Source organism: Phyllopteryx taeniolatus, chromosome 1 (assembly GCF_024500385.1).
Source record: "Phyllopteryx taeniolatus isolate TA_2022b chromosome 1, UOR_Ptae_1.2, whole genome shotgun sequence".
NCBI lineage: Eukaryota > Metazoa > Chordata > Actinopteri > Syngnathiformes > Syngnathidae > Phyllopteryx > Phyllopteryx taeniolatus.
The window spans coordinates 21,383,446-21,401,555 of NC_084502.1; the positions used below are offsets into that span (position 1 = coordinate 21,383,446).

General features: G+C 40.3%; 1 protein-coding gene across 1 annotated transcript in view; it reads left to right on the plus strand.

Annotated features, from left to right (window-relative positions):
* celsr3 (cadherin, EGF LAG seven-pass G-type receptor 3) overlaps positions 1–18,110 on the plus strand; it is a 96,968-nt gene that overhangs the window by 27,892 nt on the left and 50,966 nt on the right. The window contains exons 4-7 of the mRNA XM_061780518.1: positions 11,733–11,955; positions 17,184–17,299; positions 17,432–17,520; positions 17,812–17,826. Coding sequence (XP_061636502.1) covers positions 11,733–11,955; positions 17,184–17,299; positions 17,432–17,520; positions 17,812–17,826 — 443 coding nt within the window. The remainder of the gene's footprint in view (positions 1–11,732; positions 11,956–17,183; positions 17,300–17,431; positions 17,521–17,811; positions 17,827–18,110) is intronic.

Here is an 18,110-nt window from a genome sequence, read left to right on the forward strand (position 1 = left end):
TGACAACATGAAACACGCATCTTCGCCTCATGGGAGAACTTCTCCTCTCCAGTGTACCTGTTACTTTGTCATTTACATACAGAAACGCACGCAGCACCACTACTTTATAGTTTTGCTTTGTTTTAGTCTATAAGCCGCTGTATTTATTTATTTATTTAACGCTATCTTGTATTGGAATTGAAATGATGCTGCTTAGTGTCACGTCAGAGAGGAAAAGCGGTTTCCAACTCCCGCTGAGACATTCAGGAAGAGTCCAAAAAAACAGAAAGGTGGTGATTGAGCACAAATGGTAGAAATATGGGACTTAAATGGAACTCAGAAACTCTGGTCGACCGAAAATTAGGAAAAATAACAGCTACTGATGTGTTGGTTCTCCACCGGTGTCGGGCAAGTAGAGGAGACTGACATGATATAAATGAGGCAGCCTAGAGGAGTAGAAATTCTTGTTGTTTTGCAAAGTTTCCCCACTTTAATGTTTAAGATTATCAAATTTTTTTATGTATACGACAAAGATAACCCAGGTAAACATAAAATGCAGTTTTTAAATGGTGATTTTATTTATGAAGGAAAAAAACTATTTAAGGCTACATGGCCCCATGTGAAAAAGTAAGTAGCCCCCCTTTTTAAATCATGAGTTAAGTATGACTAATATTTTTTTTTTTGGAAAGCTGAGATCATTTTCACTGACCACACCCAAGCATGATTACCTCCAGACCTGTTCAATAAAAAAAATCACTGAAATAGAACCTCTTGGGCAAAATGAAATCGGCCAAAAGATCTCAAAAAGGTGCAACAAAGGCCACAATCCAAAGAAATTCAAGAACAGATCACAAAGTAATTGATATCGGTCACTCTGAAATGTGTTACAAAGCCATTTCTAAAGCTTTAGGACTCCAGCGAACCAGGGTGAGAGTCAGAACAGTGTCGAAACTTCCCAGGAGTGGCTGGCCTACAAAAATTACCCCAAGAACACAGCGATGACTCATCCAGGAGGTCACAAAGGAACCCAGGACAACATCGAAATAACTGTAGGCCTCCCTTGCCTCAGTTAAGGTCAGTGTTTATGACCAAACAATAAGGAAGAGACTGGGCAAAAATGGCATCCACGGCAGAAAACCAAGGTGAAAACCACTGCTGACCAAAAAGAACATAAAGGCTTATCTTACTTTTGAGCCAAAACATCTGAATGATTACCAAGACTTTTGGGAGAATGTTGTATGGGCTGACAAGACGAAAGTTTACATTTTTGTAAGGTGTGTGTCTCGTTACATCTGCCGTAAATGTAAAAGAGCAATTCAGAAAAAGAACATCATACCAACAGTCAAACATGGTGGTGGTAGTGTGATGGTCTGGGGCTGCTGATCTACTTCAGGACCTGGACGAATTGCTGTGATTTATGGAACCATGAATTCTGCTCTTTATCAGAAAATCCTGATGGAGATTATTCAGCCATAAGTTTATGACCTCAATATGAAGCACACTTGTGTTCTGCAGCTGGACAATAATCCAAAACACACCAGCAGGTCAACTTCTGATTGGCTAAAAAAAACAAACAAAAAACAAATTGAAGGTTTTGGAATGGTTTTGGAGTTAAAATTCAGACTTAAATACGATTGCAATGCTTTGACATGATCTTAAAAAGGCCAAAATAAAGAGGCGTAAAATAAAGTGATATAGATGAGGGAACATAAGAGATCAAAGATGCAAGGAAATGCGGAGAGAAGATCAAGGAGAAGGGTATATTTATGGAGGATGTTACAAAGGAGACACTGTAGGGGGAAAAGGGTTGAGTGATGTTTGCGAGTAGAGTGAAAGAAATCCAAAGGGGTCTGGGGGTGTTGGTGTGTGTAGGCGTTAGGTGATTCTGCCTGTTGTCAAATGGGGTGGGGGTGTTGAGGAGAGGAGGAGCATTAATAAACAGGGAACAGTTGATTTTCCCCCAACTCAGTGTGTTTATTCATTTTTTCTTTCATTATTACCACCCAGCATATTGTCATTCTTCTCTGTGAATGGACATTTTAAGTGAATAATACATGGAACCTCATGACAAAAGTTCAGGAATATGCAATAGGTGGATATCTGGGAAGGTTTGGTTCCGATCCAAATTAGGACCATGGACGAGGTCTGAGGTAAAGTGGCTTTTTGTGAAGTAGAACAACAATTATTAATCAATTAAATGTACTCACTGTACATGCCTTATACCAGCTGTGTCAAACTCATTTTTGTCGCGGGCCACACTGTAGTCACGGTTTCCCTCAGAGGGCCATTGACTGTGAAACCATATAAATGTTTAGTCACCTCATAATATTATTAAATACACACAACAAATTGATGGATATGTAGTTTTGAAATCAGAAGTCAAGGATAATAGTTTATTCAACTATTGTTCAGAAAATGCTTGCAATATCTCAACGATACTATTTATTACACATGTGAATTTGAGCAAGAATCATGGAGGTTGTTGGCACGGATGATTTGCTTTCGGGGCCCACATAAAATGACTTGGTGAGCCAGATTTGGCCCCCGGGCCTCGAGTTTGACACCTGTGCATTGCACAATCTACACGGTGAAACAGTGGAGCATGTGGCTCGCACGTTTTCCTCAAAGTCAGGGTTCGAATATCCGCTCGGACCCTTCTGGTGGTGGTGTTTGCATGCCTGGTTGGGTTTTCACTAGCGACTCAGGTTAATTCCATCCAATGTTGTAAAATCAGGATTGAGTTAATTGAAAGTTCTAAATTATGTGAATGTGAGTGTGAATGTTTTATCGATGGCATATGATCGGCTGACGACCAGTCCAGTACCCTCCCTCTCACCCAAAGTCAGCTGGGCTTCAGCTCAAACCCTAATGAAGACATCAGAATCAGAATCATCGTTATTTTTCCAAGTCCAAAAAACACACAAGGAATTTGTCTCCGGTAGTTGGAGCCGCTCTAGTACGACAAGTCAGTCAACAGTCCGACAGATATGCGGTATTTTCTCCTCAAAAAAATGATTGAATGTCCTTCCACATTCAGTGCTCAAAAGGTATACTTAAAGGTAGTTTTTCTTGCTGCAAAGAGGAGACGAGACAAACATGGATGCAGACGAAAATTTGTTTGAGAGGAGAGGGAGAGAGGACACAAATAGAAATGAAATCTCTGGTTGTGCGGCAGGCTCTATTTCATTCACAGCAAAGCTGAGACAAAGCTACAGAGACACGATGGGAAAATTCGGTAGAGGAAAAGATGAGATTAGTTTTAGGTGTTAGGAGTGTTAAAGTGATAAATTTAACCCATCTGACAGAGGAGAGAGAACAAGATCACACATTTAAACTCTTGTAAGTGCCGGTATATTTGCTCAATCTTTTGATGTGGTGTTATAAAACCTGTCGATTATGGGGGGAAAAAAAAAAGCACAACACTCCTGTCATACTCTCAGAATGTCTCAGCGCACTCATCAGCACAAATCATCATTATTGCAACGGTGTTCTCATGAGAAGATAGTACGACCAGTCACGCACAGTCATCAGTCGCAGAAGGCTACTGGTGTATGTTTAGGGTTGCTTAAACAATGTTATAGCACAGCAAATGTTGGAACATTCTAATGTTCTTAGTTTTCATGTGTAAAAAGACGTTAACCACTTTAAAATGTTAAAACAACAACAGCGACGGCGTGCATGGTCATGCTGAAAAAATGCGTTGGGATGACAAGTCTTTGAATGAGAGTCCACTTACTTCACATAACGTCCAGTGTATTTTCTTCTTTCATTGGAAGGCCTTTGGAAAAAGCAAAACATGCAGAATGAATGTTTTGATGCTTGTTGAACTGAAGACTAGTAAAGTACATGGAGGTGTCATGTGATGTCATGCGTAAAGGTAGTTAGAACTGCAACATTCTGTTTATCTTTAAAGGCATTTCTTTTCCCCCAAGGTACGTTCATCTTTGTTCAAATTTCCTGCCCAGTACTTACCGGTAACTTTTAGATGACAGCTGGGATAGGCTCCAGCACGCCCGCGACCCTAGTGAGGAGAAGCGGCTCAGAAAATGGATGGATGTTTATATACTATACTAATAGTTCCCAAATATAATAAATACAATATAATAGTTAAAAGCATTGTTGGCTGTTTGCAGCAAAATAACAAGCAGCTAAGTGGTAGTTAAACAATTATTCGAAGTGTTAGCTATTAGAGCCCAGACAATACAGCAAGCAGACACTTCGCGGATACCAATACAATCTGTTGCGAGTACTAAAAAAGGAAAAATCAAAGTGTGAGATGGAATCAAAAAGATATAGTAACTATTTTAAAGGAGGAAAGAAGGTTCCACTCTAAGTGTTTTTACCTTTAATCAGCTGCTGTCAAGTGACTGAACCCATCAAATGGAACTGCCTTACACAATACAGCGATTCCTTGTTGAGCAATAAATGATGACAGCACAGCTTGTTTATTAATGCAAAAAGTCACAGATTAGGCAAATTGGAAGATTTGGGGTTCATTATGCATTTCTTGAGGGGCTCTCGGAGAGAGACAACGAGAGAAAGAGGGAAGATTTAAAAGGAAGCAAGACCTACAGAGGAAAGACAAGAGAAAGGAAAGAGGGATGCTGCATGGAGTGTATTGGCCTCCAGGGATGTACCATGTGGTGGGGTGGAAGAGGAGGGAGCGACCAGGCAGTGGGAGGCGAGGCGGAGCAAACTAAGATGCCGAGGGGTGGTTGAAGAATATAGTGGCTTTGATGAATAAAACATCTGCATGAATGAAGGGATGGCGTGAATGCATTAAGCCAAGCATGGAGGCGGAAGAAGGGATGAGGAAATAAAGAGGCAGGATGGATTAAGATCTAGAAAGAACACAGGTAAGGAAAGGAAGGATGGAGCAATAGATTGGAAGGTGAGGTGAAACAAAAATGAAATGATGATTAAATGATGACTCAGGTAGAAGCATAAAGTTTCTAGATTTAAAAGTTGTTCTAAAAATTGTGTTAATTTTGGATGGTATGTATTTGAATGGAAATTTACTAAATCCCCACCAACAAGTCAAGTCTAAGGTCCACAATGGACCTGCAACAGATATTTTAACACTTCATTACAGTGTCGCAAATGGAGCACAATTCCAATAATGTATTACTTAAAACCTTTTTTGACTCAGGTTTTCACCATCATCCTGTATTACTTATTTTTCAGTTTTTCAGTTCTGTTTACATGCTGCCTTCTTGAAAAGTCTGACTGACTCGACCGTCCTTGGCCAAGTCTCAGTCAATCTTCATGCAGTAATTGGGCACTCGACATTGGAGGCTGACATTTTTCAGGATTCCCACCTGGTCCCGTACGTGATGGGAGAGAATTTTGATATTAATCACGGACGGGATTGGGCAGGAGCGGGAGTGCAAGTCATTTGGGAACTATGACAACAGTCACCGGGAGTGGACGAGAATGGAAACCATGCTTTCCGCTCTGTTTTTTTTGTGTTTGGATTTACACAATTTGTTTCAAAGCCATGTAACTTTTTGATGCTCGTAGAGATACGATGAGATAAAATACGATATGCGGTAGTTTGCTTGTATTTGACATCTTCAATATTGTATCATTGATTTGTGAATATTATGAAAATACTTCACACCTTTGTCAATGAAAAACAAAAATGCTCTATAATCATACCTGTTGTGCTTTACTTCCTCTAATTGGGGTGTCTGCTGTCTCTATTTTCAGTTTTTTTTTTATGCGCTTTCAATTTTATTTCCAGCCTCTGTCTTTCCACCTGTTCTTATCTGGGTGTACAAAATGAACCAGACTGTGTGCGCGTGTGTATGTGATTATTTAAGTCTCGCCACACGCATTATTCATAAGTATTAATGTCTATTCATTTATTTTAATATTAATGAGTCTCTACAGAAAAGTAGTCCAAGAGACAAAGGCAAGACAGGCAATTTGCTGTGTTAGCAAAAGTGTGTCCTTGTTTAATAGGTTGTGTAGCTTTATGTTTGGATAGGAGAGAATGCGACACCGGTACAGGAAGATGTGATAAGATGACAATCATTTGGTTATTATGGGCTCAAGACCTTTCCGGTGTGTCCATCTGCCCTTTCTTCCCTCCTCATGGTGGTTTGGTGGTATGAGAAAGTACTGTACCTTCACCAACCTAAAATGGTCTGCCTGCTCCAGTGTGTTCCATTAAGTGTGTGTTAGCTGTGTTCATTGAGATGGGTAAAATGCAGAGAACAAATTTCGTGCGCATGTATGCATGTTCATGACGATAAAGATGAATAACCATCTTAATAATAACCATCTTCTTCTTCTTCTTCTGGGAACGAGGATGGAGATATGATAATGATAAAGCATTGGAAGGACAAACAAATGAACAGTGGTTCCATCGATCACAGCAAACCCAACCCCCCCAGTACCTGTCAGCTTCCTGTCTCTGTACATAGTACACATACTTAAAGAATACTGAAATAAAATAAATACTAAATATACTGGAGATATAAACAGTGTTGGGGAGGAACTAATTACATGTAACGAGGTGATGTAATTTGATCACAGCAGTCATGTAATTGTAGTTGCATTACATTACTGGGTGAAAACATGTAATTGACTTCCAATTGCGTTTGGAAATTTCAATGATTACAACTTTAGTTACATTTGAAAAACTCAGATTTGTTTTTCATATCGCTTCCTCTTTTTAAAGCTGATGCTTGCGATTGGCTCTCTCTGGTCATGTGCCAATCTGGTCTAGACTCAAGCATGACATATTTGACCAAATATGACCGCGAAGCGTCACATTGTGTTGCACTTGGTTAGTTTGTCTAAGATTTTGAAAAGGTGAGACTTGTAAGCCTGGTTTACAAGCAGACTTTGTCATTCCGAGTGAATTCATTCCAATTGAAGATATCCTGTTAACTGTTTACATGTGGCGTGATCTATTCCGATTAGGTGTATACATGTGCTTTACATTTAACAGCCGTATGACATGCGCATCGACGTAAACGTCAAGTCATTTATCAAGATGGAGGTCCGTCGTCTATTTAGTAGCTGGGACTGTTTTTACACTAATATTAAAACAACAGCTTGATTAAAACAAGTTAAAAGTAGTTAAAAACAAGTTTTCCGTTGCATACCATCTATGGTTGGAAGCTGCCATATTTACGTGCATAAACGATGATGTCACTACGCATTGACGTCAAGACAGAGCATGTGCAGACAGAGGGCAGCCCGGCTTCATTCCTATTCACGGTTTACATGGCGAAAATTTACTTCTGATCGGTTTGGCAAAAGGCATATTCCACCCGTCTGAATTCGAATAAAATGTATTCAGATTCAGCTCGTTTATTCCGATTGAGGTATGCAGAGTGATTGAAAAGTAACTCCCTATTTTAAAATACATATTCATATGTTGTAATATTTTTCTCAAATTTTTTTTTGTGTATGTACCATGATTAAAGGAGCAAGTCTATTCTACCAAACCAATGACTTTGGAAGAACTTGAAGGGCAAATACGAGAAGTTATGTCTTCCATGCCACAAGAGTTCCTTTTGAAATCAGTTAATGCGTTTCCCAGGCGGCTTGAGAAAATGGTGGCTAATGCTGGCGCCCATATCGAATTTTAAATAAAACTCCATGCAATACACGTTCTTCTCATGTTCATTTCTTGTAAGAATTATAGTTCAGAAATAATTTACAAGTACTTAAAAATAGGGAGTTACTTTTCAATCACCCGGGATATGGAGCATTTTCATTTGGTGTGGACTTCTAAAATGATTAGAATCAGAATAGAAGGCTCCATCTAAACCCCCTATAGTTACACTTTTGAACACATAAAAGTACATTGACTTTTGAACAGTTTCATCTTTCTAATTTGACTTTTTTTTATGGAACATTCAGTTAACTGGGTTGTCGTATGAAGCGATATGTCTAAATTGTGCACATTTGTCATTTGGTCAACATGATGAGGTAGGGTGGTTTTCCACATGCTGCACACATATAATGCAACAAAAAAAAAATTATTATGTATTTACATTTCATCATGTTTTGTTATCAGTTCATTATTTGTGGAAAGAACAAATATGTGGTTAATTCCGCAATAATGATCTATGGTTTTTTGAGGAAACATTGAGCGGTCCTGTTGATGCATGCATTCAAAATTAAGAAAAGTCATCAAAATGTAATACAAATCTAATGAATTATATTATTTGATAAAGTAATTGAAAGACAACAATTACATTTTCAACAGGGTAACTTGTAATTTTAACCAAAGTACTCCTCCCAACATATATAGCAATGAAGTCACTGCATCACCTAAACGTACTCACAAATCCTCAATTCAGATTGCTCTGATAACATTTTCTATGCCACTAGAGAGAAGACTGATTCTTTCAGTGTGTGGGTGTGTTGGGGTGGGGTGGGGGGGTCCATACTTGCCCCTAAACATGCCTAGCTGTTGTTTTTACATCTCCATGTCTTTTGTGTCTGATGATGTTTTCGTCCAAACCATCATGAGGAAAGGTGAAGGTTTCGATTGACTCGCAACTATGTGTATATACTGTATGAATGTGTGTGCGACTTTGTGTGTTTGTGTGATGTGTGGGACTTTTGCCAGTGGGCACCAGCTAAAAGCAGCACGAACAAAGTGCCAACAGAGACAGAAACAAGATCAAACCCGACAGTCTGGAGGGCGAGGGCAATGATTCTGTGTGCTTTTGTATGTTTGTGTGCGTGTGTGTGTGTGTGTGTAAATGAGAGAAATACTGCAGATAGGATGCACCCAACTAGATGTATTGCTTATGTACAGTATTTGATGGGAATGCCTTTCTGCTTACCATCTTATGCAGTGTGCATTTAAAGGCCGTCATCAGGTTGTAAAGAGAGTCCTTAAGGAGCAATTTATCTGGAGGCCAGTTTCAAAACTTGTCTGCTCTCTTTATATGGAGAAGCCAAGGGAGTGTGAGTGTGAGCAGCTGCTGTGCCAGAATATGTTTGTGTCCAAATATACTCTAGGAAAGGTGGAAACTGAGCCTTGATGCATTTCATTCTGTGTGTGGTTGTGGAGGGCTTAACGTGGGTGTTTCTTTTCATGGGTGTCTGGAGACTAACTGCCAGATAAATCTCTGTTTGGATTTGTTACCTCCACCAAGGAGGCTGTTTTCAGTCTTTTTCTCTGTGTGCAACTTGGTACTTCACACACTGAGGGTGTCATAAACAATCATCTAAATTGAACCATGGTAATTTGAATTAAATCATACCAAATTTCTGATCTGGATTGTACATTTTTAAATGTAAACAAGGTTCTACTCCTTAGGCTGTGTTGCACTTTACTGTGAAGTCGGAACTTTCCAAAAAAAGACTGGATGAGATCCAAAGTTGGAGTTCCTTGCACTGTGAATATCAAAATGTCAAGTGGGACTTTTAAGGGTGAACAAAATCAGATCTCGGACTCTGCATGACCTCCAATTTGTTTGGACTTCAAAAAAGTTCTTTCCATACAGAAATGTTCCATTTCTGTTCAGTTTCTCACCATCATAAAACCTTTATGAACTGTACAGGCAATGTTTTAAGTAACATTTTAACATTCTTAATTGTTGTACAATTGTAAAAATAAAACATCCTTTGGTTTTCGTAAAAAAAAAAAAAAAAAAAAAACAGAGTATCTCACTTTTTAACATCCTTAATTAAGTGTAAAAAGAAGTTGACCGCACATAATACTGAGGGGGAAAAAAACAGACACTGTCTTATGAGTTCTGTAACTTCCATTGCACAGTATATTCTTCTTCTTCTTCTCTCCTGGTTGAAATGTGTTCTTTTAGAACAATTGTTGCAAAATGAAGCTTCAAAACTCCAAAGAGAAAGCAGCGCACACGCTGTTACGACTTGGCTGGCTGGCATCCTGCCCAATGGCATTTGTGCTCCAACGTTTTGTGCATATTATCCTGTAAATACGGGTCCAATTTTGAATTGCATGACATCTAAGGTGTTTGATTTAGAGATTTCTCTGTAATATAGTACTTTGGGTGGTAGCTGCCGCTACATTATTTTTTTCCTCGAAAATGAAGAGAGAAATGAGGCAACAAGTTTGTTTGCTTTCAGCATATGGAGTACAATGTACTTTGAGCTTGATGGATGAGACTTTTATTAAGGTTTTCAGTACTTCTTTTTAATAAGCTGAGGTATTTTCTACTGCTTTATCAAATGCAGCCATTATTTCGCTGTCTAATGTTGAGGTTATTCAAGGTTATTTGCTGTGCTTATTTTTCCATTGATCTGAATGAAACTTGACCTCCTTTGAGCTATTAAGATAGATTATAGCCATTTCACCTATTTAAGCCTTGTTGGAGGTCAGATTGCCTCTTACATTTTAAATATTTTTCCATAATATCCCGTGTTCGCTTTATTTGATCTACTATAAAGGTCAGTGCTCTACAAAAGATGCTCTTACCCCTCCTCAAGGAAGCGGCACCCTGCTGCTTGTACTCCATAATGAAGGAGACATTTGCATAAAAAGGAGAGTGTAATTGGCTGGCTGATTGGGAAGAAAAACCACCAGTCTAAGAACATGGTGCATAATGGAGGTACAATTAACGCTGTTTATTGTGCTACTTTTAGATCCTCAAAACTTCCAGGTAAAACTTTCTGAAGGCTATAGTGCAACAATAAAATAAATAACTAGCATCATTACGCAAATAGGTCAAAGGTTTTTATCGTAACCATTACATTTTGTTTCTTATTCCCATATTGTCCCTCATAGAGGAAAAGCGCAAGTTTAAGCAAAGCTAGGTTTCTAACAAGCTTGACAAAGGTTAACTTATGTACAACCCCAATTCCATTGAAGTTGGGACGTTGTGTTAAACATAAATAAAAACAGAATACAATGATTTGCAAATCATGTTTGACCTATATTTAATTGAATACACTACAAAAACAAGATATTTCATGTTCAAACTGAAAAACTTTATTGTTTTTAGCAAATAATCATTAGGGTGTACCGTGCCTCTCGCCCAGAGTCAGCTAAGATAAGCGCCAGCACATCTGCGAGCCCAGTGAGGATAAGTTGTACAGAAAATGGATGGATGGATATATACAGTATATTGAAGGGGACATATTTTGCCAAGATAACTTTTTTTAGTATTTGGGATCTAATAATATCACTTTGGTGTCTCAGTAAGTGGAATATGAATTAAATTCGCCCACGAATTCCTGAGTCCCAGACATTTTTCTGCCGAAAGGCCTGAAATCAGGTCGTTTGAATTTCTCGAGCTTATCTACATCACTAGCGAAGATCTCAGTCTTCCCTTTCTGCTGCGAGCCAGCGCTGTCAATATAACAAGCACGTGTGCTCTCACAAGTGGGTCTTCTCTAGGGAGGTAACCAATCAGAGGAAAGGGGTCGGTCTTAGCCAAATATGTGGACCCCCAACTATGCACTGGGATAGCGAAACTCCGCAAATATTTGATGGTCATTATAAATGTCATAAAAGTGTTTTTAAACAAAAGGCGAATAAGTGAAATGAATGTGAGTTTTCTGCAGGTACTCCATTTCCCCCCCACATTCCAAAAACATGCATGTTATTGATGAAGTGAAGACTCTAAATTGTCCTTTAGTTTCGCAACATTAATTGTGTAATTTTTTTTCTGATAGTTATAGACATCTGAGTTCATTGTATGATATAACTTTTTGTTGTGTATTGCTAAGCTACCGTTACTGTGGTGTAATTTCACAAAAAGTAGGATGCCTTATGGCTAACTATTGTGCGCGTTTCCTCACAGGTGACAAATGTGAGTTTGACCGGCGACGTGGTGGCTGCGTGCAGGGCGTCTGTCGTAACGGAGGAACGTGTCGGGAGCTCTCGGGTGGCGGCTTCCGCTGCGAGTGTCCCGTCGGCGGGTTCGAGCGACCATACTGCACCGTCACCGCCCGCTCTTTCCCCCCGAAGACCTTCGCCATGTTCCGGGGCCTCAGACAGCGGTTCCACCTCTCAATTTCTTTAACGTAAGTAGATAAGAGAGACTTCTGTCTGTTGTTATCACATGTTGGGCTCTCATCTCCCAAAATCCAATTTCACTCATCAAGAGATCTATAATTACACCCCTTAGATTCTCATCTCTCACTGTTTCTTTTCGTCTTTTTAGTTGGTATCCATCTCCTAGATCGATGCCACTAGATTTCCTTTTGTCTTCTGCATCACTCACTCCAGTGAGAATTTTGATATCTCCTCTTACATCTTTCATCCATCCATCTACAGATATCATTAACATCTCCTTTTCATCCTTGTGTTCTCCTCTGTCTATCGTTCAGTTTTCAGGCGCTTTTCAGAATCATCTTTATTTTGCCAAGTATGTCCAAAAAACACACAAGGAATCTGTCTCCGGTAGTTGGAGCCACTCTAGTACGACAACAGACAGTCAATTGACAGAGAATACTTTTGAGACATAAAGACAGTGAGAAAAACAGTCACTGAGCAATAAAAGGTTGCTCGTAATCTGGTGAGAGAGCGCGTAACCGAGGCATCCACACGGGTAGGCGCCTTTAGTTGTGAGGCGTCAAAGCGCTTACTTTACCCTCAGTATGACTTAAGGTTTTCTTTCATGAACAACCCCAATTCCAATGAAGTTGGGATGTTGTGTTAAACATAAAGGAAAACAGAATACAATGATCATGTTCAACCTACATTTAATTGAATACACTACAAAGACACGATATTTATTCTTCAAAGTGATAAACTTGATTGTTTTTAGCAAATAAGTTAATGATTTGCGAAAAACAATAGTTTATCAGTTTGAACATTAAATATCTTTGTAGTGTATTCAATTAAATGTAGGTTAATTGAATACACTACAAAGATAAGATATTTAATCTTCAATCTGATAAACTTGATTGTTTTTAGCAAATAATGATTATTTGGGAAAAACAAAGTTTATCAGTTTGAACTTAAATATCTTTGTAGTGTATTCAATTAAATATAGGTTGAACATGATTTGCAAATCATTGTATTCTGTTTTTATTTATGTTTAACACCACGTCTCAACTACATTGGAATTGGGGTTGTATAACATCCAAATATAGTTTATAAAAACAGTAATTCCCTAAAGTGGCAGACACTTTCAAGTTTGGGCAAGAGGAAGTGTAGCTTGAGGTCAAATGTTGTTTTAGTTCTGGTGTACATTCACTTCATAAAATCAAGAGATTTTTATTCTAACATAAGCACTCTGTATACATTCCATTTATATATTGCAGTGTGTTCACTCTAAATCTCACAATCTCAGTACTGGGTTCAGAGTTGATTTCAACATTTTCTCCTGATAATTAAGTCGGAAATGGTACAAAAATACACGTGATCCGATTTGTAACTCAAGCAAGAAGCAGGGGAAACGCAAATTTCGATGCAAAAAACTTGAAAACGTCCATCCATTTTCTGAACCGTTTCTCCTCACTAGGAGACTGGCGCCTACCTCAGCTGAACATTGGGAGAGAGGCAGGGTACACCCTGAACTGGTCGCCAGCCAATCGCAGGGCACATATAGACAAACAACCATTCATACCTATGGACAATTTAGAGCCTTCAACTTACCTACCATGCATGTTTTGGGAATGTGGGAGGAAACTGGAGTACACAGAGAAAACCCACGCAGGTACGGGGAGAACATGCAAACTCCACACCCTGCCGCCATGTACACTCATGATGGGCTAAAAAACACAATTATTGTACTGTTTTAATTAATAATTAATACAATGGCAGCACTGTGACGGACTGGTTAGCACATCTGCCTCACAATCCTGAGGACCTGGGTTCAAATCCGGCCTCGCCTGCGTGGAGTTTGCATCAGTATGAAATTTAACAAATATTTATCACTTGTTGATTTTTGCCTGTGTCGTGTTGTAATTCTGTGAGTGTGCAAGTGTGAGAAATTGAAGCTCCCTGAGTTTGTTTAGAGACAACAGCGTATTGCAAATACAGTAAAGATGGAACAAAGCCCTCAAAGAAAGCCATTCAACTTCGGCCCTCTAGCAGCAAACTGCATCTCCGCTATCAATAACACTTCCAATCGCAGACTAGACTTAAAAAAGCATGTTTTTCTGCATTGAAAACACCCTCCCAAAGGTCGCAGAGTTATTGATGCAACTTTGTTCACTTCCAATATGGCAGTTTGTTCGGGCAGGGAACTAATTTGACCTAAATACAAGTTTGTAGTGAAATCCATTATGTCTAACATAACAAATTATCTTAAAAACATAATTCCTCACAATAATAATCTCCAACCCATTAATCCAGACACTGGAGCGAGTCATGTTTTTGCACCTACTAAAGCAACAATCAGTCTCCTCCTCCAAACCTGATGTTGTCGTAGTACAAAGACTAACCTGTGCGATACAGCATGTTGCCACAGGGCATTCAGACTGCCGGAAAATACACTGAAGAAAGAGTAATACAAGTAGTAGTAATACCACCACACAACCAGTTGCTCTTCCCTTTGTGAAGTCTGGCAACAGTAAGAGGTTTAGGTCTCCAAACTTGGTGTTGACTGAACACGTGAGGATTTGCGATCGTAAATATTGAACAGGTTTAACATTTACGATTGCTGGAAAAACGACTCTTAACAAAACCCACACCACAAGATAGTTGGTAATCTAAATCTTTTAGAGACATCTGATAATCAGGCCTTGGTTGACTTTGAGGGGGGAATCGCCGTCAAAATTACCACGATTGACAGTACATTTGTACAGGGCTTAACTTGTGGACGTGCAGCACTCCATCGGTCCACCAGTCTACCGTTGAACGTTTTTGGCCCTATAGGGCCTCTGCATTTTTTTGCTCTTGTTCAGCAAAGTCGAAGTGAGCCAATAAGATTCAGTGTCACATTTTTGGAGGCCGTCACACATCACTCATATCTATTTATGTACATTTATATACACGTATCATGCAAACATCAGTTTTGGAAGGAAAAAAAACCCACACATCCAACCTCACAAACATCATATCTGACTACTGCGAATGAAGGATAATGAGTCTCAAACTCATATTATGATAAAATAAAATAAAACAAATAATAATAATATAATAATATACAAGTAGGCGGCACGGTGAACGACTGGTTAGAGCGTCTGCCTCACAGTTCTGAGGATCGGGGTTCAATCCCCCGCCCCGCCTGTGTGGAGTTTGCATGTTCTCCCCGTGCCTGTGTGGGTTTTCTCCGGGCACTCTGGTTTCCTCCCACATCCCAAAAACATGCATGGTAGGTTAATTAACAACTCTAAATTGCCCGTAGGTGTGAATGTGAGTGCGAATGGTTGTTTGTTTTGTTTTGTGCCCTGCGATTGGCTGGCAACCAGTTCAGGGTGTACCCCGCTTCCTGCCTGATGACAGCTGGGATAGGCTCCAGCACGCCCTCGGCGACCCTAGTGAGGAGAAGCGGCTCAGAAAATGGATGGATGGATGGATAATATACAACTACAACTTCAACTACTATATATATATTTTTTCTCTTCAATGTAGCCTGACACATTGCTCCGTGCAAGATAGGCAAATACTTTCTAAATTTTTCTTAGCCCTGTTGTTGAATTTGACATCTTAAGGTGGCTGGGTTGAAAATGTCTCCACTAACATTGTTACCCTTGATCTCCATATTTTATTCATCACCCTGTTTGCTTCTAACAAAAATGTTTGGCCTGATTTTCAAAACACGGCAATGCAGAACACTTTCATTTCTCAAGTCACCCACCCCCCCGAAACAATTTTGTATCCCCTTCTTCATCAGTCACCTTCAGAGGTGCACTATTTGTCAATGCCACAGCGCAGAAATACAGATACTTGGTAAATACGCTGTGGTCCCTAGGGCTGCTGCATGCAGTTGATGTGTGTGTGTGTGTCTGTGTGTGTGTGTGTATTTGTATACAGGCCAGCTGGATGAGAGTGTGTGTTGCAAAGATGAACAAACATTAGTTTAAGGACATTTTAAGGACAACAACATCAATATGTTTCACTCCCTCAGGGGAGACAACTATTAACTAAAACACATTTTTTATGCTAAATGTGTACAACATATTTATGTAATGTCCAAAGACATAATGCATTAGTAATGGACATATTGGGCACACAGTATAACATTTGTGTCATCCCTTCAGACCCTCTGCCTTTGTTTTACCTGTTAGCTGAAACCTTCGGTTGTCGGGCCGCGGGGAGACGGGGGGTCCCCTACTCCCCGCCCCCTTGGGTCCCTGCCTTCCTCTCCCCTCTCCTGGTGCCCTCGCCCATTATTGCTCACGGCGGCTGCTTAACATGGGCTCGCTTTTGGCGGACTGTGACCTATTTTTCAGGTGTCAGCTGGCTCCTGTGTTGGGCCCTGGTGGTGGTTGGGGCAACCATGGTTTCTGGGGTTGTTAAGGATGGTGGCAGCGGTGGTGCATGCTGTGTGGGGGGTGGGGGATTGGGTGTGGGGGTGCTGGGGGGTGCTGGACCGGTACCCGTGCCCCTCCCTTTGGGACTGGTCGGGGTGCTTCAGTTGGGCTGCGGGACCGTACTGCATCCTGGGGAGTGTGTGGCGTACCACTGGCTGTGTCCCCCACGGGATGGGCTCGCTGGCTTGCCCCCCCCCCCCCCCCCCCCACCCGATTGCGGGTGGAGGGGGCCGGGTCCACCCTTCCTCAATGTGCTGGCTCAGCAACTCCGTACACCAGTTGACTAACATGCATGTGATATGGTGTTCTTTTACTAATAGGTTCCATAGACACGCTATATGCTTGAATTGCTTATGCTGGGACAACTAACATAACAGTTTATATTAAGATATCAACTCACAGATTGTTACATCTGTTTAGACACTATAAAAGCATCCCACTCATCAGTAGCACTGCCTTGCTCACTTCCCACATTGCTCATTTGCTCATTTGTTCTGCCCTGCCCTTTTCTGACCTCTCTCATCTTGTCCTATTGGTTAGTTGTTGCATGTCCTCACCGAGTGTGCCCCCATCCACAAATAAGATAATATCTATTGTTCTGCTGTGGTTCACACCCCAATCTCCATTGTCCAGTCTGTCCCCTAAAGCCCTTTTCTGTCTGGCTGCATTTTCAATAAACATCAGAATAATTCCAAATTAACCAGAGAGTATTTCAACACCCCCCCTAACCCCCCCGATGCACAGCAAAACTGTTCCAGCACAAAAGATGTACAGATCCACCATTCTGCATGGCCATGCAGCTGAAAAATGTTGTTTTTTTCTAGTTTTGCAACACTTGAGAGCAACGGTCTTCTGTTCTACAATGGCCGCTTCAACGAGAAGCACGACTTCATTGCTTTGGAGATCCAAGAGGGACAAGTGGTACTCAAATATTCCACAGGTACGTTCCTCCATTGGACTCGGACTTTTTACAAAACCTGAGCACTGCATATTGTCTTAATAGAGTTAGTAGAACAAACAGAAAACGCTGCACAGTGTGGTTATATTTTAAGTTTTTGTTCAATACCTGCAGGTGAATCGTCCACCCAGGTGAGTCCCTTCCTGTCTGGAGGTGTGAGTGATGGGGAATGGCATACAGTTCACATCCACTATTACAACAAGGTGAGTTCATCACAAAATCATTGTATGTCATGTAACAATTGTGCTATTTTATTATTGTCACTTACATTTCACGTTTAATTGCGTAATGACTTCATATCATTTGGCTTTCTCCTGAATGTGAATTGCTTTTGCTGTGTCCGCATAGTAAATTTTAAGATTTCATGCCAATACATCTCTTTTATTGAGAACTAATGTGTTTATACCATCACGTGGGTGTTTGCTTGTCATTCTAGCCATGCACAGTGAATGCACATCACCTTTAATTTTCTTTTGTTCTTTTATTTTCCTCAGCCAGCTATCCGCTATGTGAGTATGACTGCGTGACTGAGTCCACATACATGCTTATGTCTTCCTTTCGTACCCTGCAGACTGTGTGTGAACAATTAGTTCGTTGTTTCTTGCCCGAGCAATAACTCGTTTCCTCTTTCCTTGCGATGAGATTTGTGAGAAGTGTATCCCACTGGTATATGTTGGATTCATGGGAAAACTTATGGACTTTTGTGTACAGTATTATTTGAAGCATGTTCTGTAGGTGTATGTTCAGTGCCGCGAAAAGGTATTTGCACCCTTCTTTCCCCACTATAATGTTC